The following is a 16,014-nucleotide window of genomic DNA, read 5'->3' as shown; positions in this document are numbered from 1 at the left end:
TGTCACCAGAGCGCTTTGCCTCAAAAGTGAAAATTAAATTAACAGAGATTATTTAGACATACGTGATAGAACCCATAACACAATCAAATAGCATAGCATTTCCAAAATTCAAAAAAATGCACTGCCAATAGAGAACTTAAATCCAGAAAAATATCCCTTTGAAGAAAAATATCACTTTGAAATTAGGTAAGGTTAAGAGATGTCTAATCGATCAGTGTTTACTATGTAGGTATAAAGACTGACTGAGGAGACAAAGGATTGTAAAAGAGTGCTAGAAGATACAGGACTCTTTGATGTAACATTTATCAATAAAACTCAAGGCTTTGTCCTAAAAACCGAGAATATGCTGAAGTACTAGAACGTGAGTTGGAGCTGGGTGGTGGCGCACGCCTTTGATCCCAGCCCTCAGGAGGCAGAGGCAGGCGGATCTCTGCGAGCTTGAGACCAGCCTGGTCTACAGAGCAAGTTCTAGGACAGCCAGCCAGTGCTGCTCAGAGAAACCATCAGTTGCCTACAGTTTCTGAGTTAGCGGTGGACTCTTGAATCTGCCCCCACTTGTGCACTGGTCCCTGAGCCTTAGGAAGGTCCACCTGTTGCTGAGCACTCCTCTGCACTTTGACCAGATGTGAGATGCTGCACTAACCACTGTTACTGCACAAAGAAACCTCTCTAATGAGGCCTGGTGGTTGCATTAACCTATCAGTAATATGAAGTTAGAGGACAGTTTAATACTACGTTCATTTGGCAGAATGATAATAATAGGTTCATCCTGGGGCCTATAAGCTCCCCAACCATGTTTATTAGCCAGATTCATCATACCAGGAATGTGTTTCCTTCACTTAGACATGGCTTAGATCTAATCAGAAAACAGTTGGTTACCCCTAACATTTGTACCACTGTTGTGACCGTGAGCACATCTTGCCACACCAAATACAACTTCCTAAGACTTCTTTATTAATAATGGTCTCTCTTGGTCATAAAATTTTATCTCAGAGACAAAACCCATCAAGTAAAAAACATTACTATGGTTATTCTAGTTATTATCTTGTTTCCTCTACTAGATTATAATTTTCTTTATGTTTTTAAGACAGTGTTACTATCTAGCCCAGGCTGGCTTTGAACATGTGATTCTCCCATCTCTTCCTCTCAAGTACTGGGATTACAGGTATTATGCACCACCTCTGGCTCTACAATGTACCTTCTAGGGAGGCAGGGAAAATGTCTCTTTTATTTGAGTAACATTCCCTTGAGCCTCAACTGATACTCTACATACACAAAGCAGCCCAAAAATAATTATTAGATGAGTAAATGAGTGAATGAGGAATGATTGAGTTAAGCAAAACAACTTCATAAAAATAGCAAAGATGTTCCTCTCAATCATAAATCAATTTTATTTCCATTACTGTGTTAAAAGTCAGATATTAAAATGTCTGAAAATAAAGTAACTGTTTTTCTTGTTTGCAGGACTATCTCAAGCAGGTGCTGGACATTGATCTTCATGCGCAGATCCATTTTGGCAGGGTTTTTATGAAGCCAGGGTATGAAAATAATTTTATATAATATATTAGGTTATTTGGATTGTTTTAACTAATTAAGTTTTAAAGGCTTTGTTTTTACAATTTTTATTATGGGTTACTCATTTTAATAAAGAAAATATTTTAGTACTAGAATTATTTTCATATGTTCAGTTCAGTTTGAAATAAGATTTCATTTTATGAATCAATGAGTTTTGTATAAGCAAAGCAAAGCAATTTTCTAACTTTGATTCCTTTTTAATTACCATGTCTAGTACCTTACCCTGTTTTTTCCCTACACCTTCATTCTTTTTAAAAAATAGTTTAGCATGAAATTTCTAAAATATACAGGGAAGTAGAAAAACAATGAACCCAAACACATGCCCATGACTGAAGTCAGTACTACCAGCATGCAGTTATATCTGCTAACATAGATCAGAAAAATGGGTTAATCAAGATGTGAGAGTTAGCCAGTGAGAGGCTAGAGGTAATGGGCCAATCAGCTTATAATTTATGGAGACCTGTGTGTGATTTTCTTTGGGGCTAAACAGTAGTGGGTACAAACAAGCCAGGCCCATTCATGTTACACAGGCTGGCCTTGAACTCAAAGATTCACTTGCCTCTGCCTCCTAAGTGCAGGGCTTAAAGTTGTGAGCCACCACTGCCTGGCTGAATGATTTGTTTATAAAGATCAATCCAAGAAGCCAGTGAAGTAAAGGCACTTGCTGCCAACAAAATCTCTAACTAAAATACTATAAACATCATTGAGTAGAGGGATGGGGGCATTTGAAAACATCAGAATTTGGAATATGTTCCTATGGCACTGAGAAGGGGGAAAAATGTGAGGTAAAGAAAATTGGGAGTGGGGCTGGAGAGATGGCTCAGCAGTTAAGACCACTGACTGCTCTTCCAGAGGACCCAGCTTCAATTCCCAGCACCCACATGGCAGCTCACAACTTCCTCTAAGTCCAGTTCTAGGAAATCTGGCACCCTCACACAGACATGCAGGGAAAACATCAGTGCACATAAAAATAAAGTTTTTAAAAAAAGAAAATTGGGAGTTTGGATACTGAAAACAGATGACCTAAAGCAAGTGACTTCAAAGTAGGAGGGGTTAAAGACAACACAAGAGTTCCTATGGTAAGTGAGTCACTCAGTAAGAAAATTAGAGCACTGGCTTTACCTTTTCTGTTACTTAGCAATCACAAACAAGTATGCTTTTTTTTTCCTAGCTTGCCAACAACATTTGCAACTTTGGATATTGATGGTGTAAGAAAAATTATTTTTGCACTACCAGGTAAGAATCACTAAAATTGTTTTCTCCATTTTCTAGAAAAATGACAAAAAAAAAAAATAGGTTTCTCAGATGGCCAGTCTCTAGTCAACATCACTTGATTTATAATCTGAATAGTCTTACTAATTGGCAAACTACTTACCTTCTCTGAGGCCAGTTCTTCACCTATAAAACAGGACTAACACCTAGTCCAACCAAAATGTTCTTCCAGGACACAGTCCTCAGCCAAAGATGATATCCAAATATAAGTGGATATATACATATATACATTCTAATTAGATCTCACAACTAGACGTACTACCAAACATGAAACTTCTAGATCACATATAGCCAGGCATGGCAATACATATCTGTAATCTCAGCACTCAGGTGGCTGAGACAGGAATATCATGAAATGAGGCCAGCCTGGGCTACATAGCAAGATCTTATGTATGCAAACAAGGACAACTGTGCTTCTGGTCTTGGTGATTAGGGAAAGGAGGCAGAGCTGCTGATTCTGGTATGCCTCAGCCCGCATTCACATGTCACCTGTCTGACATCAGCATTGTCCCCTAACTCCCATTCAAGCAGAAACTTGAGTGTTCAGACTGTAGAAAACCAAGGTAGTCCAGTTTCTAAGAATTTGTTAATTCGGTTTTTATTACTTGCAGCCATGCATCTTAAGCCTTTGTGAATCTTGATCAATTTTAAAGCAGTTTAGAACTTTATATATCTACTTGTTATTTTTTTTAACTATCCTTTAATTATAATTCCAACTCTGGTGAGGCTGAGGCAGGAGGATCACCACAGGTTCAAGGCCAGCCTTGGCTATAAAGACCTAGTCTCAAAAGTTAAAATCCTGTAATAATTCTGCTCAAATCCCCATTTTGTTAACACCAATTCTTAAGAAAAGTAACTACTTATCCTTTCAGACTCACAAATCTTATGGGATTTGACAATTTATTTGCTTTTTATATTAAGTGGATCCTAGAATTATTAAAAGAAAAGAAAGAAACAGGCAGCAGAAGAATTTTAAATCTTAATGTTTTAAGCCCTATCCATTCCATAAGCATAAAAATAGACTTGTGTCATTCAGGAAATACTAAGACGATATATAAGTAAAGCAACTTTAAATATCTGTGGCATACAGTTAGACCTAAGACCTCTAATATTCCCTCAGATACTCTGAAAACTATTCTATAAAAAAAAAAATGAGCTCTTCTTCCTAGCTTCATTCTGTCTACTGAAAGAGACTGCTTTATCCATATGCACAACTTAACATATGGATTAGACTGTTTGATACTAGAACAAAGATCACTATTGTGGAAACCCATTCTTGATGATATATGAATGTTCCACAGAAACTACAAAATTAAAAGCTCTCTTCAAATCATTGTTTCTATTTGAAACACCTTCCATTGCTCCTGGATGAACCAAAAGAGGGCAGCAACAACTCACATGTCCTGATCCTACCTAGAGCAAAGGTATTCCTCTGACAAGGACTTTCAGTTTCCAGAGTGTATATTTCTGCTTTCTTGAAGACCATATACTTAAAGATTTTCACCAATCTTAACGAGTTATAGCCAGTGTAAGAGTTTTACATATTATAATTTTTAACTTTTTAAAATTACATGTTCACTGTAAAAACATGGAAATTGGGACTGTCAAAATGGCTCAGTGCATTAAGGCACCTGCAACCAAGGCTGAAAACCTAAATTCAAAGCCCTGGACACATATGGTAGAGAAAGAACCAACTTCTACAAGTTGGCCTGTGACATTCACATGTGTGTTATGGCACATACACACAATAAAATAAAAAAAACGAATTAAATTAAAAATTAAACCTTTGAACCAGGCGGTGGTGGCATATGCCTTTAATCCCAGCACTCAGGAAACAGGTGATCTCTGTGAGTTTGAGGCCAGTCTGGTCTACAGAGCAAGTTCTAGGATGGCCAGATCTGCACAGAGAAACCTTGTCTTGAGAAACCAAAATGAAAAACAGAATAAAATTAAACCCTCTTTATAAAAACTTAGATAAGATAGATAACAACAAAGAAATGTTATTCATTGTCATAACTATTATGCAGAAACAGTCACAATTTACTAATTTTTATCTTTGGAAGCAATTGTGAATGCTTTTTTCCCTTCTGATTTCTTTCCCAGCACATTCATTACAGTACATAGAAAGTATAGAACTTTGTATCCTACTTTGATGAATTTACCAGGTCTAAGGGTTTTCAGGTGGAGCCTTAGGATCTTTTAAGTATAGGATCATATCATCTATAAAGCAAGATAATTTGATTCCGTCTTTCCGGCCTGCACTTTTCTTCTCGCTTGCCTCTGTTCTGCTAAGACAATGAGGAAGAGTGGACACCTTGCCTCATTCTGGAGTTAAGGACATACTTTTAGCTTTGTCCCTTTTACTTAATGTTGGTTATAAATTCGCCACATATTGGCTTATTGTCCTTCTTCCTAGTTTCCTCATGGCTTTTCTCACAATGTCTGAGTCTTTGTTAGAGGCCTTTTCTGTATCTAGTTAGACAGTCACTAGAATGCAAGTTTTCCCCATTCCTCAGTGGTCCTCAAACTTAACTAGGAACTGCTTTCATTCACAATTTTATTATTTTGGATTTTCTTATTTTCTGGTTAGTTGGCTAAGAGTTTGAAAACTATATTTGTATTATTGAAGTATCTTTTTTTTAAAAAATGGATTCTTTCTTTGTATTTTTTTTTTTAGTCTTGATTCTGGGTCTGGTTTGTTCTTATCCTAAGGCATTGAGAAATACTAAGTTCTTTGAGAACACTTTGATATACATATATATAGATATAGATACATATATGCACTTATATCTATAAATATCCTCCTCAGAGGTACCCTTGTTGTATTCTAAAGGTCTATAAAGTTACATTTTCGCTGGATGGTGATGGTACATGCCTTTAATCCCAAATATTATTTTTTCTATATGCAGAATCCAGATTTTAAAAATGAAAGACTTTAAAAAAGAGATGCTGTTTTTCTTTTTTTTTTTTTAAATATTTATTTATTTATTATGTATACAATATTCTGTCAGTGTGTATGCCTGCAGGCCAGAAGAGGGCACCAGACCTCATTACAGATGGTTGTGAGCCACCATGTGGTTGCCAGGAATTGAACTCAGGACCTTTGGAAGAGCAGGCAATGCTCTTAACCGCTGAGCCATCTCTCCAGCCCCGAGATGCTGTTTTTCAAGATGAAGGGAAACGCCAGTAATGGGGAGGGAGAGAAGAGAACAGTGATGAGGGAAAACCAAACATAAAATGTATGCATGAAAATGTCCTCATCCATCCCAATCTAGATTAGTGTAAAAATGCTGAGAACTGAAGGTGTGGTTTTATCTGGTAACTGGATAGCCTGGCCCTTGTCTGTTACTTTGAGGACAGAATTAGCAGCACTTAAGGAAAAAGAACAGCTGGTTCCCCACTACCAATGCCAACCAACATCATCACATACAACCGTATAATAGAAATGTGTTTTAGAACTAGAATGAACCTGAAGAGTCATGTCATCTTTACTAGAGAGAAAAATAAAGTTTTGTGGGTGAGTTTAGTCAGATTCATAAGAGTTGGTAGTGTAATCCCTGCATCTGGGAGGCCAAGTTTGCCTTAAATGCAAGGGCAGCCTGAATGCTCAGAGACTATATCAAAACAAAATAACATTTGGGGCTTGCAATGTTGTCTAGCTTGAGTACAAACTGGGCGTTAGCTAAGGACACCACACAAACAACAGAAATCTCTTTGTAGATTCTTCTTTCATAGCCACCCTTCCTTTTGAAGTGAAAGGCACATCTAGATTTCCTTCTCTTGGAGAGGAGTGATGGGTCCCTGGTATTGCCACAGTCCACTCCAGCTGCTCCACTGCCATAAGTGGACCCCAGGGTGGACAGTGGAAATATGGGAACTTGTTTCTCAGTTCTAAGGCCACTGCTGATCTCTGATGTCTCTCTGCTCTGCAGTCAGCTGCCTTCTGAGCCCCATGGCCTTGCCTCTGACACACATACTTCTGTTTTCTACAAGGACACCAGCTCTACATTGGGCCAACCCTATGCCCTCTTTGAGGTTTTGTCACCATGGCCCTGTTCCTCAGATAAACACTGAGAAGTGAGCTTCCTTGTGGGAGTTGAAGTTGCAGTTCACACCATAATCTTATTCATCTTAAATCTTTTACAGCTTGAGTTGTTTGGTGCCGTATTTTAAATTTAAAGATATGTCTGAATAAAAATAGTTATAAATAAAGTTCCATGTCTATATTTTCTTTTACTTGTATCATTTTGCTACAGTAGAAATACTTTAAAAATAACAGAAGCTATATTAAAAGATTTTTAATTTATTAAAATTGAGTAAGTACTTAGTAGGAGAGTATGTGTGCTTTACATGAAAGCAGCTCAGGGTTCAATGTCTATCTCTTCACCCACAACCTTCTGTGCACACACAAATGCTCATACACCAAGGTTAGCAATGGCTTTCAGTGCAAGGCTCTCAGGAAAGCAGAAATAGTGTCTAAAAGCTGAGTATCAGACATCTTTGTATTTCATGGAAAACCAAGATTCGGGTCTTACCCTCTGCAGCATGTGGTTAAGTGTCCCTCTACTCTGTCATTCTGTTGGATTCAGAAGAATAGACTAATGACTGGTCACTTCTGTCACGTTCTATCACAGCTGACCATATACACAGATATAATTATCTGACAGATTTATGTGATGTAATATAAATAACTGTTTGATTGACTTTCAGGGAATCCTGTATCAGCTGTGGTCACCTGCAACCTCTTTGTTGTACCTGCACTGAGAAAGATGCAGGGTATCTTGGATCCTCGGCCAACCATCATCAAAGCCAGGGTAATGTTTCCTAATGACCAGAAACAAAAATGGAAGCTTAGTAAAAACAATTACTAACAGCCTAAAACAGATACCTAGAATTTCATATTCATTTCTCATAAATGTATTAATAGTCTCTCCTCTGTCATGAAATGTGGGAGAAAAAAATTTACTTTTATTTCCATCCAACATAAAGAGAGATGGCTCAGAAGTAAAAAAATAATGGCTGCTCTATAATAGGACCTAGGTTCAATTCCCACAACTGTCTATAACTCCAGTCCTAGGGATCTGACCCTTCTTCTGGCCTTCTCCTCAGGCAATGTACATGCAATGGCATACAGACATATACTGGCAAAAAAACCATACACCTAAAAATAAATACAGTGTCTTAAAGTTTAAAAGCACTTAAAAGAATCCAGAGATAAAGTCTACAAACATCTAGTGGGTCCTAAGAACCAGTCAGCAAACAGAAAACAGCCTGCACCACACGCTAGACCTATGTGGAGTAAGAGGTAAGATTGTTTCCCTCGTGAAGTTCATAGAGGACAGACGTAAACCTGCTCCTTCGTATGTGCTTGCTCTTCAAAAATTCAAAAAGGGCAAAGGACTAAAAGACTATGGCACTTCAGGAGAAGGCGAAAGTACTGTTCAAGACAGCATTAGTCAGACAAGGGCTATAACTATAATAAGAGTCCCTTTCTCTAGCCACACTACTAATTTACTACTAAATTACTACTCAACCAAGTATACATTTTCTGTGTTACTAATGACTTTCTTGACATCATAGCCTATAGAACCAAGCTATTACTTTTCAAAAGTTTTAAAGTAATTTACATATGACACAATTCTTTGCTTAGTTGACCAGAAGAATGTGAAACACAGAAGAGGGTCTGAAGAGATGAGTCAGTGGTTAAGAGCATTGGCTGTTCTTCCAGAGGACATGGGTTCAATTCCCAGCAACTCGTAACTGCCTGGACCTCCAGTTCAGGGGATCAACACTTTCACACAGACAAAAAACAAATGTACATGAAATAAAAATATGTTATTTTTAAAAATAAATAAAACACAAAAGAAGAAATATTATTCCAGACACACAGTCTAAGAACGTCTAAGACAACCGGCAGGTAAAGGCACGCACTGCCACGCCTGATCCAGAGTCCAATCCCTGGGACACCCACATGGTGGAGAAAACTGACTTCCTGAACACTGTCCTCTGACACCAGCATGTAGCTGTGGCATTTGCATGTGCACACGGACACATATACATAAAATGTTTTTGAAAATCTAGGCCATCGTCAGCCTTAACATTTATACTTCTATTACTGAAAATCTGTGAATAAAAGAAGATAAGAGCATCTTCTTTCCCTAAAATCATTTAAAATCAATTAGCCGGGCGTAGTGTCCTGTCTACCAAATCATCCCACCCCCAAGTAGAGCTTCCTTTCAGTATCACAAGGAAATACTCTTAGAATTGTTAGCATAGTCAGAAACAGATGGAGGGAGAGGAAGGAAGAAAGGAGGACAGCAAGGAAGGCGAGTATGAACAGATTTATGATCAGATCAAAAAGTCAAAGTTCTAATAGGTTTACACAGTCAACCCAGTAATGGAGAAGTTACTATCTTCACAGTTGCTGAGCTGAGGAAGCAGGGAAAATCCACATTGCTCTAAGAGGCACAGGGTTTATCCAATACTGCAAAGCTCTCAGGAATCCTCACATTTATTTCATTTTAATATCTACTATCTCTTCCTTAAAACTGGCTGCAAAACAGCCATGTAAGCGGTTCCTGCAATTTAGCACTGGAGAACACAGAGACAGAGAAATTAAGAGAAAAGCACAAAATAATTTAGGAGCAATAGGCAGCTATGCTACCAGCAAGGGTTACATAAGCAATATAAAAAGTCTTTTCCTTGTATATTGAAAATTGTCCTATAAATGGGTAGGTGAGGAATTCCTACCACATACTAAATCTACAGTGAGTATTGATGGATGGATGGGTGTTGAATTTGTTGACCTACTGCTTTTCCTCTCAATATTAAGAAACTGCTTCCATTTCTCATTTCCTAGGTCCAGGGTCACCCCAACCCATACAATCTGTCCTTTCCCGCATTATGAACGCCGTCTTCTTGCATTCTTTCTTTACAATAGCAATCAACCTCTGGGCTTCCTGCATTGAAAACAAGATGGAAATGACAGCAATGTAGAAAAACAAGGATATTATCTATCCAGGCTCACTGTATTCTCTGTAGTTCTGAAAAATGATTAGGTGACCAAATTAAGTTTCTTTGCCTCTTTATGCTATAGTTGTCATGTGACGTAAAACTGGACCCGCGCCCAGAGTACCACCGGTGTATACTGACTTGGCATCACCAAGAACCACTGCCCTGGGCCCAGAGCACAGGTCAGTCATTCACACCTGAACACCCAGGGATGCTTGTGCAGTCATTCTGAAAAACAAACCACAAATAACAGCTATGCCAATCATGTCTTTTCCTTGGCGATAATAAAATGAATAATTGTTCTGCACTTCTCTTTTGAAAGGTTAGATGAAATAAGTTATTCTTATACATTGTTTCCCTATTTCACTGAGCCATGTTTTCTAGATAAACATTTGAAATATACAAGTAGAATTACAGATTTTGATCTATTTAGTCAAGCAGCCCTCTGAACATGACTGGTGGACAGGAAAGGAGAACACAGTAGCTGTTATCCTGAAATGTGAGGGAAAAGTCAAATTTATAATATGATATTTATGGACCCTATTATACTCTAGGTACTGATAAATTTTAAGGATAAAGTCATGTTGATAACTCTGAAGCATAGCACTCTCAACTTTCAACCTTTGTCCCCATCTTTTCTAGTCCTATTTTGCCCAAGTTTTGATGCAGCCCCACAGAAACTGTTACCTTTAAACAAAGGCCCTGTATCAGCTGCAGACATCCCCAAGAGTGATTCACAAGCCTTTGTCATCACAGAGGTCTGCATGCAAGTTGGCCACCAGCCTAATTAGCGGGACCCTAGGCAGCATACCTGAGACCTTTTCTATCTTGTAAGAGTTAAATAAGAGAGTTCATAAAATGACCATAAAGCACCTAAATGGTAGCTGCTGTCATTGCTGTCCTTAAGTTTCTAAAAGGATTTATTTTTATACAAATACAAATTTACCCTGATGTGAGAATTTCTGTGGCATTTTGAATGGCTATAAACAACTATTTTATTCAATAAAAAATCTAATATTTGTTTTTAAAGTTTTGATGAGAAGGTAACGGATCTAGAACATACATTTCACCTGGAAAAGGTACTGGGAAGACTGATCATCTCTCTCCTTAGAGCCCTGCACTCCATTTGCTGGCCTCTCCACGTGTACTTCCTGATGTCTGTGCTGCAGTAATTAGAGTATTTCATTCCAGGTAATCAGATGAGCAGTCGTCTGATGAGCATGCGCAGTGCCAATGGATTATTGATGCTACCTCCAAAGACAGAGCAGTACGTGGAACTCCACAAGGGCGAGGTGGTGGATGTCATGGTCATTGGACGGCTATGATGGTCACCAACAGGAGAAAGCTTTGATGCATGTCCACATATCATTGACTGTATCCTGTAATATGCAACGGCACAGCTAGTTTTTCTGATCTGGATAAAAGTTGATCTGTATAGTCAACATCTTGAACTATATTTCAGATGAACTTAAATACCTTTTAAAGAAAAAAAACACACCTAAGAATAAATCTTAACAGACAATTCTATTCTGATTATATCAAAGCAAAATTTTCCTTTCTTGCAAATTGCTTTGTGTGTTCAATGCTAGGTCTGATAGCGATAGCTTTTAGTAGACAGCGGTAGGTGCCTGCAGAACTTGTGTTTTTCTCATCTTTAAATACAACTACTTATGCTCTTAATCAAGGCTGTCTGCTTATTTATACTAGTGTAGGCAACACTGGGGTTTCCCTTCTTAGTATGCTTCATAACTGCTTTACAGAGAGCTTCTGCTTGTTCTTTATCATGTATCTCGTGTTTATGTGCCAAAAGAGGAGTGACTGCGCGGAGGCCCCGCCCTGCCGCGAGAACCGTCCCTGCTGAGCACCCGGGGACGGGACGCTCTCACCCGAGTAGCCTCTGGCACCGCACTCGCAGGCGGTAACTGAATACTTTTTATTTGAACAAACAAACCGGGGAAAAATGCTTCCTTAAGTGCTGACAGCCTTTTTAACCAACACATTTAAAATTGTACAGAACACAAATAAAATCAAAGACTGATCTTGTACAGATATTAGTGTTACCAGCATTCATGTGGAAATCAAGAGCAAAAACAAATAATGTTAAACAACTCTGTACCATAACATTTTCTGTAATGATACTGAAACTTAATGAATAAAAAAAAAAATCCTTGATCATTATTTAAAAATGCGTGTGCTGGCCTTGTTATTTAGAAAGAGAAGATTGTTACTCCATCCTGACAGAACTCTACCTAAGTAAAATAATTCTTAAGATAGCCTGCCAAGGCTTATCGTACAGGAGATGTAAACTGGGGACTGATAGCACTGGGGTCTGTTAATAAGACATCTGCCCATTTTCTGCTTTTCTGGTGATGGCCGGATAAACAGCAAGCACCGCTAAAGGAAAGATACTTTATTACTTAGAAAAAAAATACCCTTTAGCTACCAACTTTGGATGTGTACAGTTCTTTGAAGAGAAGGAAAAACTAAGTTATGAATCAAAACCTTAGACGAGTGCCTGGAATTTTTGTTTTCTTTTGTTTCTTGAGGCAGGGTCCCACAATATAGCTCTGGTTGTCCGGGGACAAGACTCAACTGCCTCTGCCACCCAAGTGACAGGAGTAAGGGTGTGCGTCACAACAGATTACATTAGAAATTTTTTAAATCATGTTTTAAAGAAGATAGAAATGTGGAGGTATGATACCCTTTGAAAGCATGCTCTAGGATGACCCCCACACACACACACTCCACCTCCCAACTTTTTTTTTTGTTTGGTTTGGTTTTTCAAGACAGGGTTTTTCTGTGTAGCTCTGGCTGGCCTAGAACTTGCTCTGTAGACCAGGCTGGCCTCAGACTCAGAGATCACCTGTCTCTGCCTCCTGAGTGCTGGGATTAAAAGTGTGTGCCACTGCTACCTAGCTAGGATATTTCTTTTTCTTTTTTTTTCTTTTTATATTTTCCAATTATTATTATTTTTTTGATGTACGAATTTTTTAATACATTCTTTTCTGATTTTACATAGCTATCCCTGTTCCCACTCCCTTCTCTCCTCATTCCCTACCCTTCCCCCATCCACTCCTCAGGAAGGTTAAGGCTTGCCATGGGTAGTTAACAAAGTCTGACACATCACTTCTAGTCAGGACCAAGGCCCTCCCCCATATCTATGCTGAGTAAGGTGTCCCTCCAAAAAGAATGTGCACTTAGATACCAGTTCAAGCACTAGGGATACGTCCTGGTCCCACTTCCAGTGGCTCCATAGACTGCCCAAGCCTCACATCTGTCTCCCACATTCAGTGGGCCTACTTTGGTCCTATGCAGGTTCCCCCGCTATCAGTCCAGAGTCAATGAGCTCATACTAGCTTGGTCAGATGTCACAGTGGGTATCATCATCATGGTCTTGACCCTTTTCCTCATGTTATCACCCTTCCCTCTTTTGGCCCAGTGCTTTGTGGATCTCTATCTGCTTCCGTCAGTTGCTAGATGAAGGTTCTCTGATGACAATGAAGGCAGTCATTAATCTAATTACAGGGGAAGGCCAGTTTAGGCATCTTCTCCCCTGTTGCTTGGAGTCTTAGCTGGGATCATCCTTGTGGATTCCTGGGAATTTCCCTAGTGCCATGTTTCTTGCTAGCCCCTTAACGGCTCCCTCTATCCAGATATCTCTTTCCTTTCTCTCCTTCCCTGTCCTTCCCTCTTCTTGAGCATCCCATTCCCTCATATTCTCCGCCTCCCTCCCCTTCTTCCATCTCCCTCCCCTTCCACCCTCCTTCCTCCCCCCACCCCACAAACTCCCAATTTTCTCAGGAATTCTCCTCTGTTTCCCCTTCCCAGTAGGATCCATGTATGTCTCTCTTAGGGTTCTCCTTGTTACCTAGCTTCCTTAGGATCATGAACTATAGACTGGTTATCCTTTGCTTTATGTCTAATACCCACTTATGAGTGTACATAGGATATTTCTTTTAACAAATACTTCAAGATATTTTTCAAATGATATTACAGGAAGGCCCTATATTCTAGAATATGCTTAGTAAAACAGACTAAGAAACAAAGTATCACATCACAATGGCAAAACTTGTACTTTTAATGACATTTGATATTGGGAGCTTAAAGTGGAATGTTCTATTGTTCTGTGTGTGCAGCTGAAGAGTTAATAGAGATCCAATGAAAACACATAGTTCTTCACATTCACTTAAGAAATGAGCAACTGCTATGTGTGGGGATACAAAATATGCCGTACCGCTACTCACAGAAACAAAGAAAGCGAAGCAGCTGCACCTGTTCTCTACCAGGGAGAAAACAAGCTGTGCGAGGAACTGGACTGTATCTTTCATAATGCATGACGGAGTGTGCAAACTGTGACAAATACCATAATACAATCTTAGCTCAAGAGCTCCAGAGCTCATGCATGCTCCCCAGGCCTTAGAACTTACAGCACATGGAGGCCCACGTGTGTAGGCCTCAGTAAATGGGTGCAGGGAAGCATTAAATAGCACTTACTGCATGCCAGGCATTGTTCCAAGCACTGTTTACTGTCACAACACCCATGATTCATGTTTCGGATGGGGAAACCAGGACAGAAGTATGTCCATAGTCACACAGCTAGCACACAGAACAAGGTTCAAAGCTGGAACCACGGCTCCAGTCCACTGAACTATGGAAACAGGTTGATATAAGATTGGGGTGGAGGGGGAGAGATGGCTCAGAGGTTAAGAGCATTGCCTGCTCTTCCAAAGGTCCTGAGTTCAATTCCCAGCAACCACATGGTGGCTCACAACCATCTGTAATGGGGTCTGGTGCCCTCTTCTGGCCTGCAGGCATATACACAGACAGAATATTGTATACATAATAAATAAATAATTTTTTTTCTTTTTTTTTAATTGTATTTATTTATTATGTATACAACATTCCTTCCAAGTATGCTTGCAGGCCAGAAGAGGGCACCAGATCTCATTATAGATGGCTGTGAGCCACCATGTGGTTGCTGGGAACTGAACTCAGGACCTCTGAAAGAGCAATCAGTGCTCTTAACCTCTGAGCCATCTCTCCAGCTCCATAAATAAATATTAAAAAAAAAAAAAAAAAGATCGGGGTGGAGTGGGGAGAGGTCACATCTGGAAGACTCAGACTGTAAAGTTCTTGAATACTAAGTGAAGGCATCTGGATTTATTCCAGGGACAAAACTGTTGGAAAGTCTTGACCAAAGACGTGTGATCAGAACTGCACGTTTAAGAAAAATGTTCTGGGAGCTGCAAGATCTGGTTAAACTAGAGGGAAGTGAAAGACATAAGTTTGGAGGAGATAAGGGGCTGGTAAGGAAAAGGGACAGGTGAACTCACTGCTGGAGAGAACATGGGAAGAACTGATAACTGAATTCATATACAAGTTCTAGAGAGGAAGCCAGAGCAAGGAGGAATGAACCCAAGTCTCCAGGCAGAAAATGTTAGACAGCTAATGAGAAAATCAAGACAGTATATCCCATGGAGAAGCATTTAGAAGTTCTGGTTAGGAATCCAAAACATACAGACTGGATACAACTCATGAGTTCATTCACATAAATGACCCACGAGGATGAGTTAACAATAAGCCGAGCAGGCAGGGCCTCAGCATATTGGAGGAAGACTGGGATGAAAAGTGTTTGTTGAAGACAGACAGGAGCACAGCATCTCTCAAACCAAGACAGAATCTCAAGGAAAGAGAACTGACTGCCAGATGCAAAAGAAATAACAAAAATGAGATCCCAAGAATATGCATGAAATTGGAAAAAAAAGAATGCTTATTAACTAGGCAGTCATTTATGAGCTATGAGAGCAGAATTTCAATAGTGACACTGAAAATAAGAGTCATTAAAAACATAAATTGAATATCATGCGACTTCAAACTGATGACCTGTGAGAGCAGGCTTTGAGTAAGAAACAGCAGCTTCGGGCACTCAAAATTCTAACAGTTTTCTAAATGGAGGAAGAAAATGAAAGAAGGGCTGGATTTTAAGGACCCTAGCAGCCAAATCAAACTGGAAAAGAAAAGACATTTTTCTCTGAGAATTAGAAAATGGGGAAGATATGACATTTGAACAGGCTACAGGGGAGTTTGAAAGTTACAGAGCAATAAAATGGTTCCGCTTTCATCTGTTTATCTACTTGCCTCTGTCATTTAATTTCT

At 39.2% G+C, this 16,014-nt stretch overlaps 1 protein-coding gene across 15 annotated transcripts in view; it reads left to right on the top strand.

The window, feature by feature from the left end:
• Gphn (gephyrin) overlaps positions 1–12,025 on the top strand; it is a 334,228-nt gene extending 322,203 nt beyond the window's left edge. For all 15 annotated transcript variants that reach the window (XM_057782362.1, XM_057782360.1, XM_057782359.1 and 12 more), the window contains 5 exons: positions 1,465–1,538; positions 2,747–2,811; positions 7,558–7,661; positions 9,944–10,040; positions 11,050–12,025. In XM_057782362.1, the coding sequence (XP_057638345.1) occupies positions 1,465–1,538; positions 2,747–2,811; positions 7,558–7,661; positions 9,944–10,040; positions 11,050–11,183 (474 nt within the window). In that variant the 3' untranslated portion in view covers positions 11,184–12,025. The remainder of the gene's footprint in view (positions 1–1,464; positions 1,539–2,746; positions 2,812–7,557; positions 7,662–9,943; positions 10,041–11,049) is intronic.
• Positions 12,026–16,014: the final 3,989 nt, after the last annotated feature.

The sequence above is a fragment of the Chionomys nivalis genome, chromosome 10, assembly GCF_950005125.1.
Source record: "Chionomys nivalis chromosome 10, mChiNiv1.1, whole genome shotgun sequence".
Lineage (NCBI taxonomy): Eukaryota > Metazoa > Chordata > Mammalia > Rodentia > Cricetidae > Chionomys > Chionomys nivalis.
The sequence above is the reverse complement of the archived record's forward strand: the minus strand, read 5'-3'. Positions and strand labels throughout refer to the sequence as shown.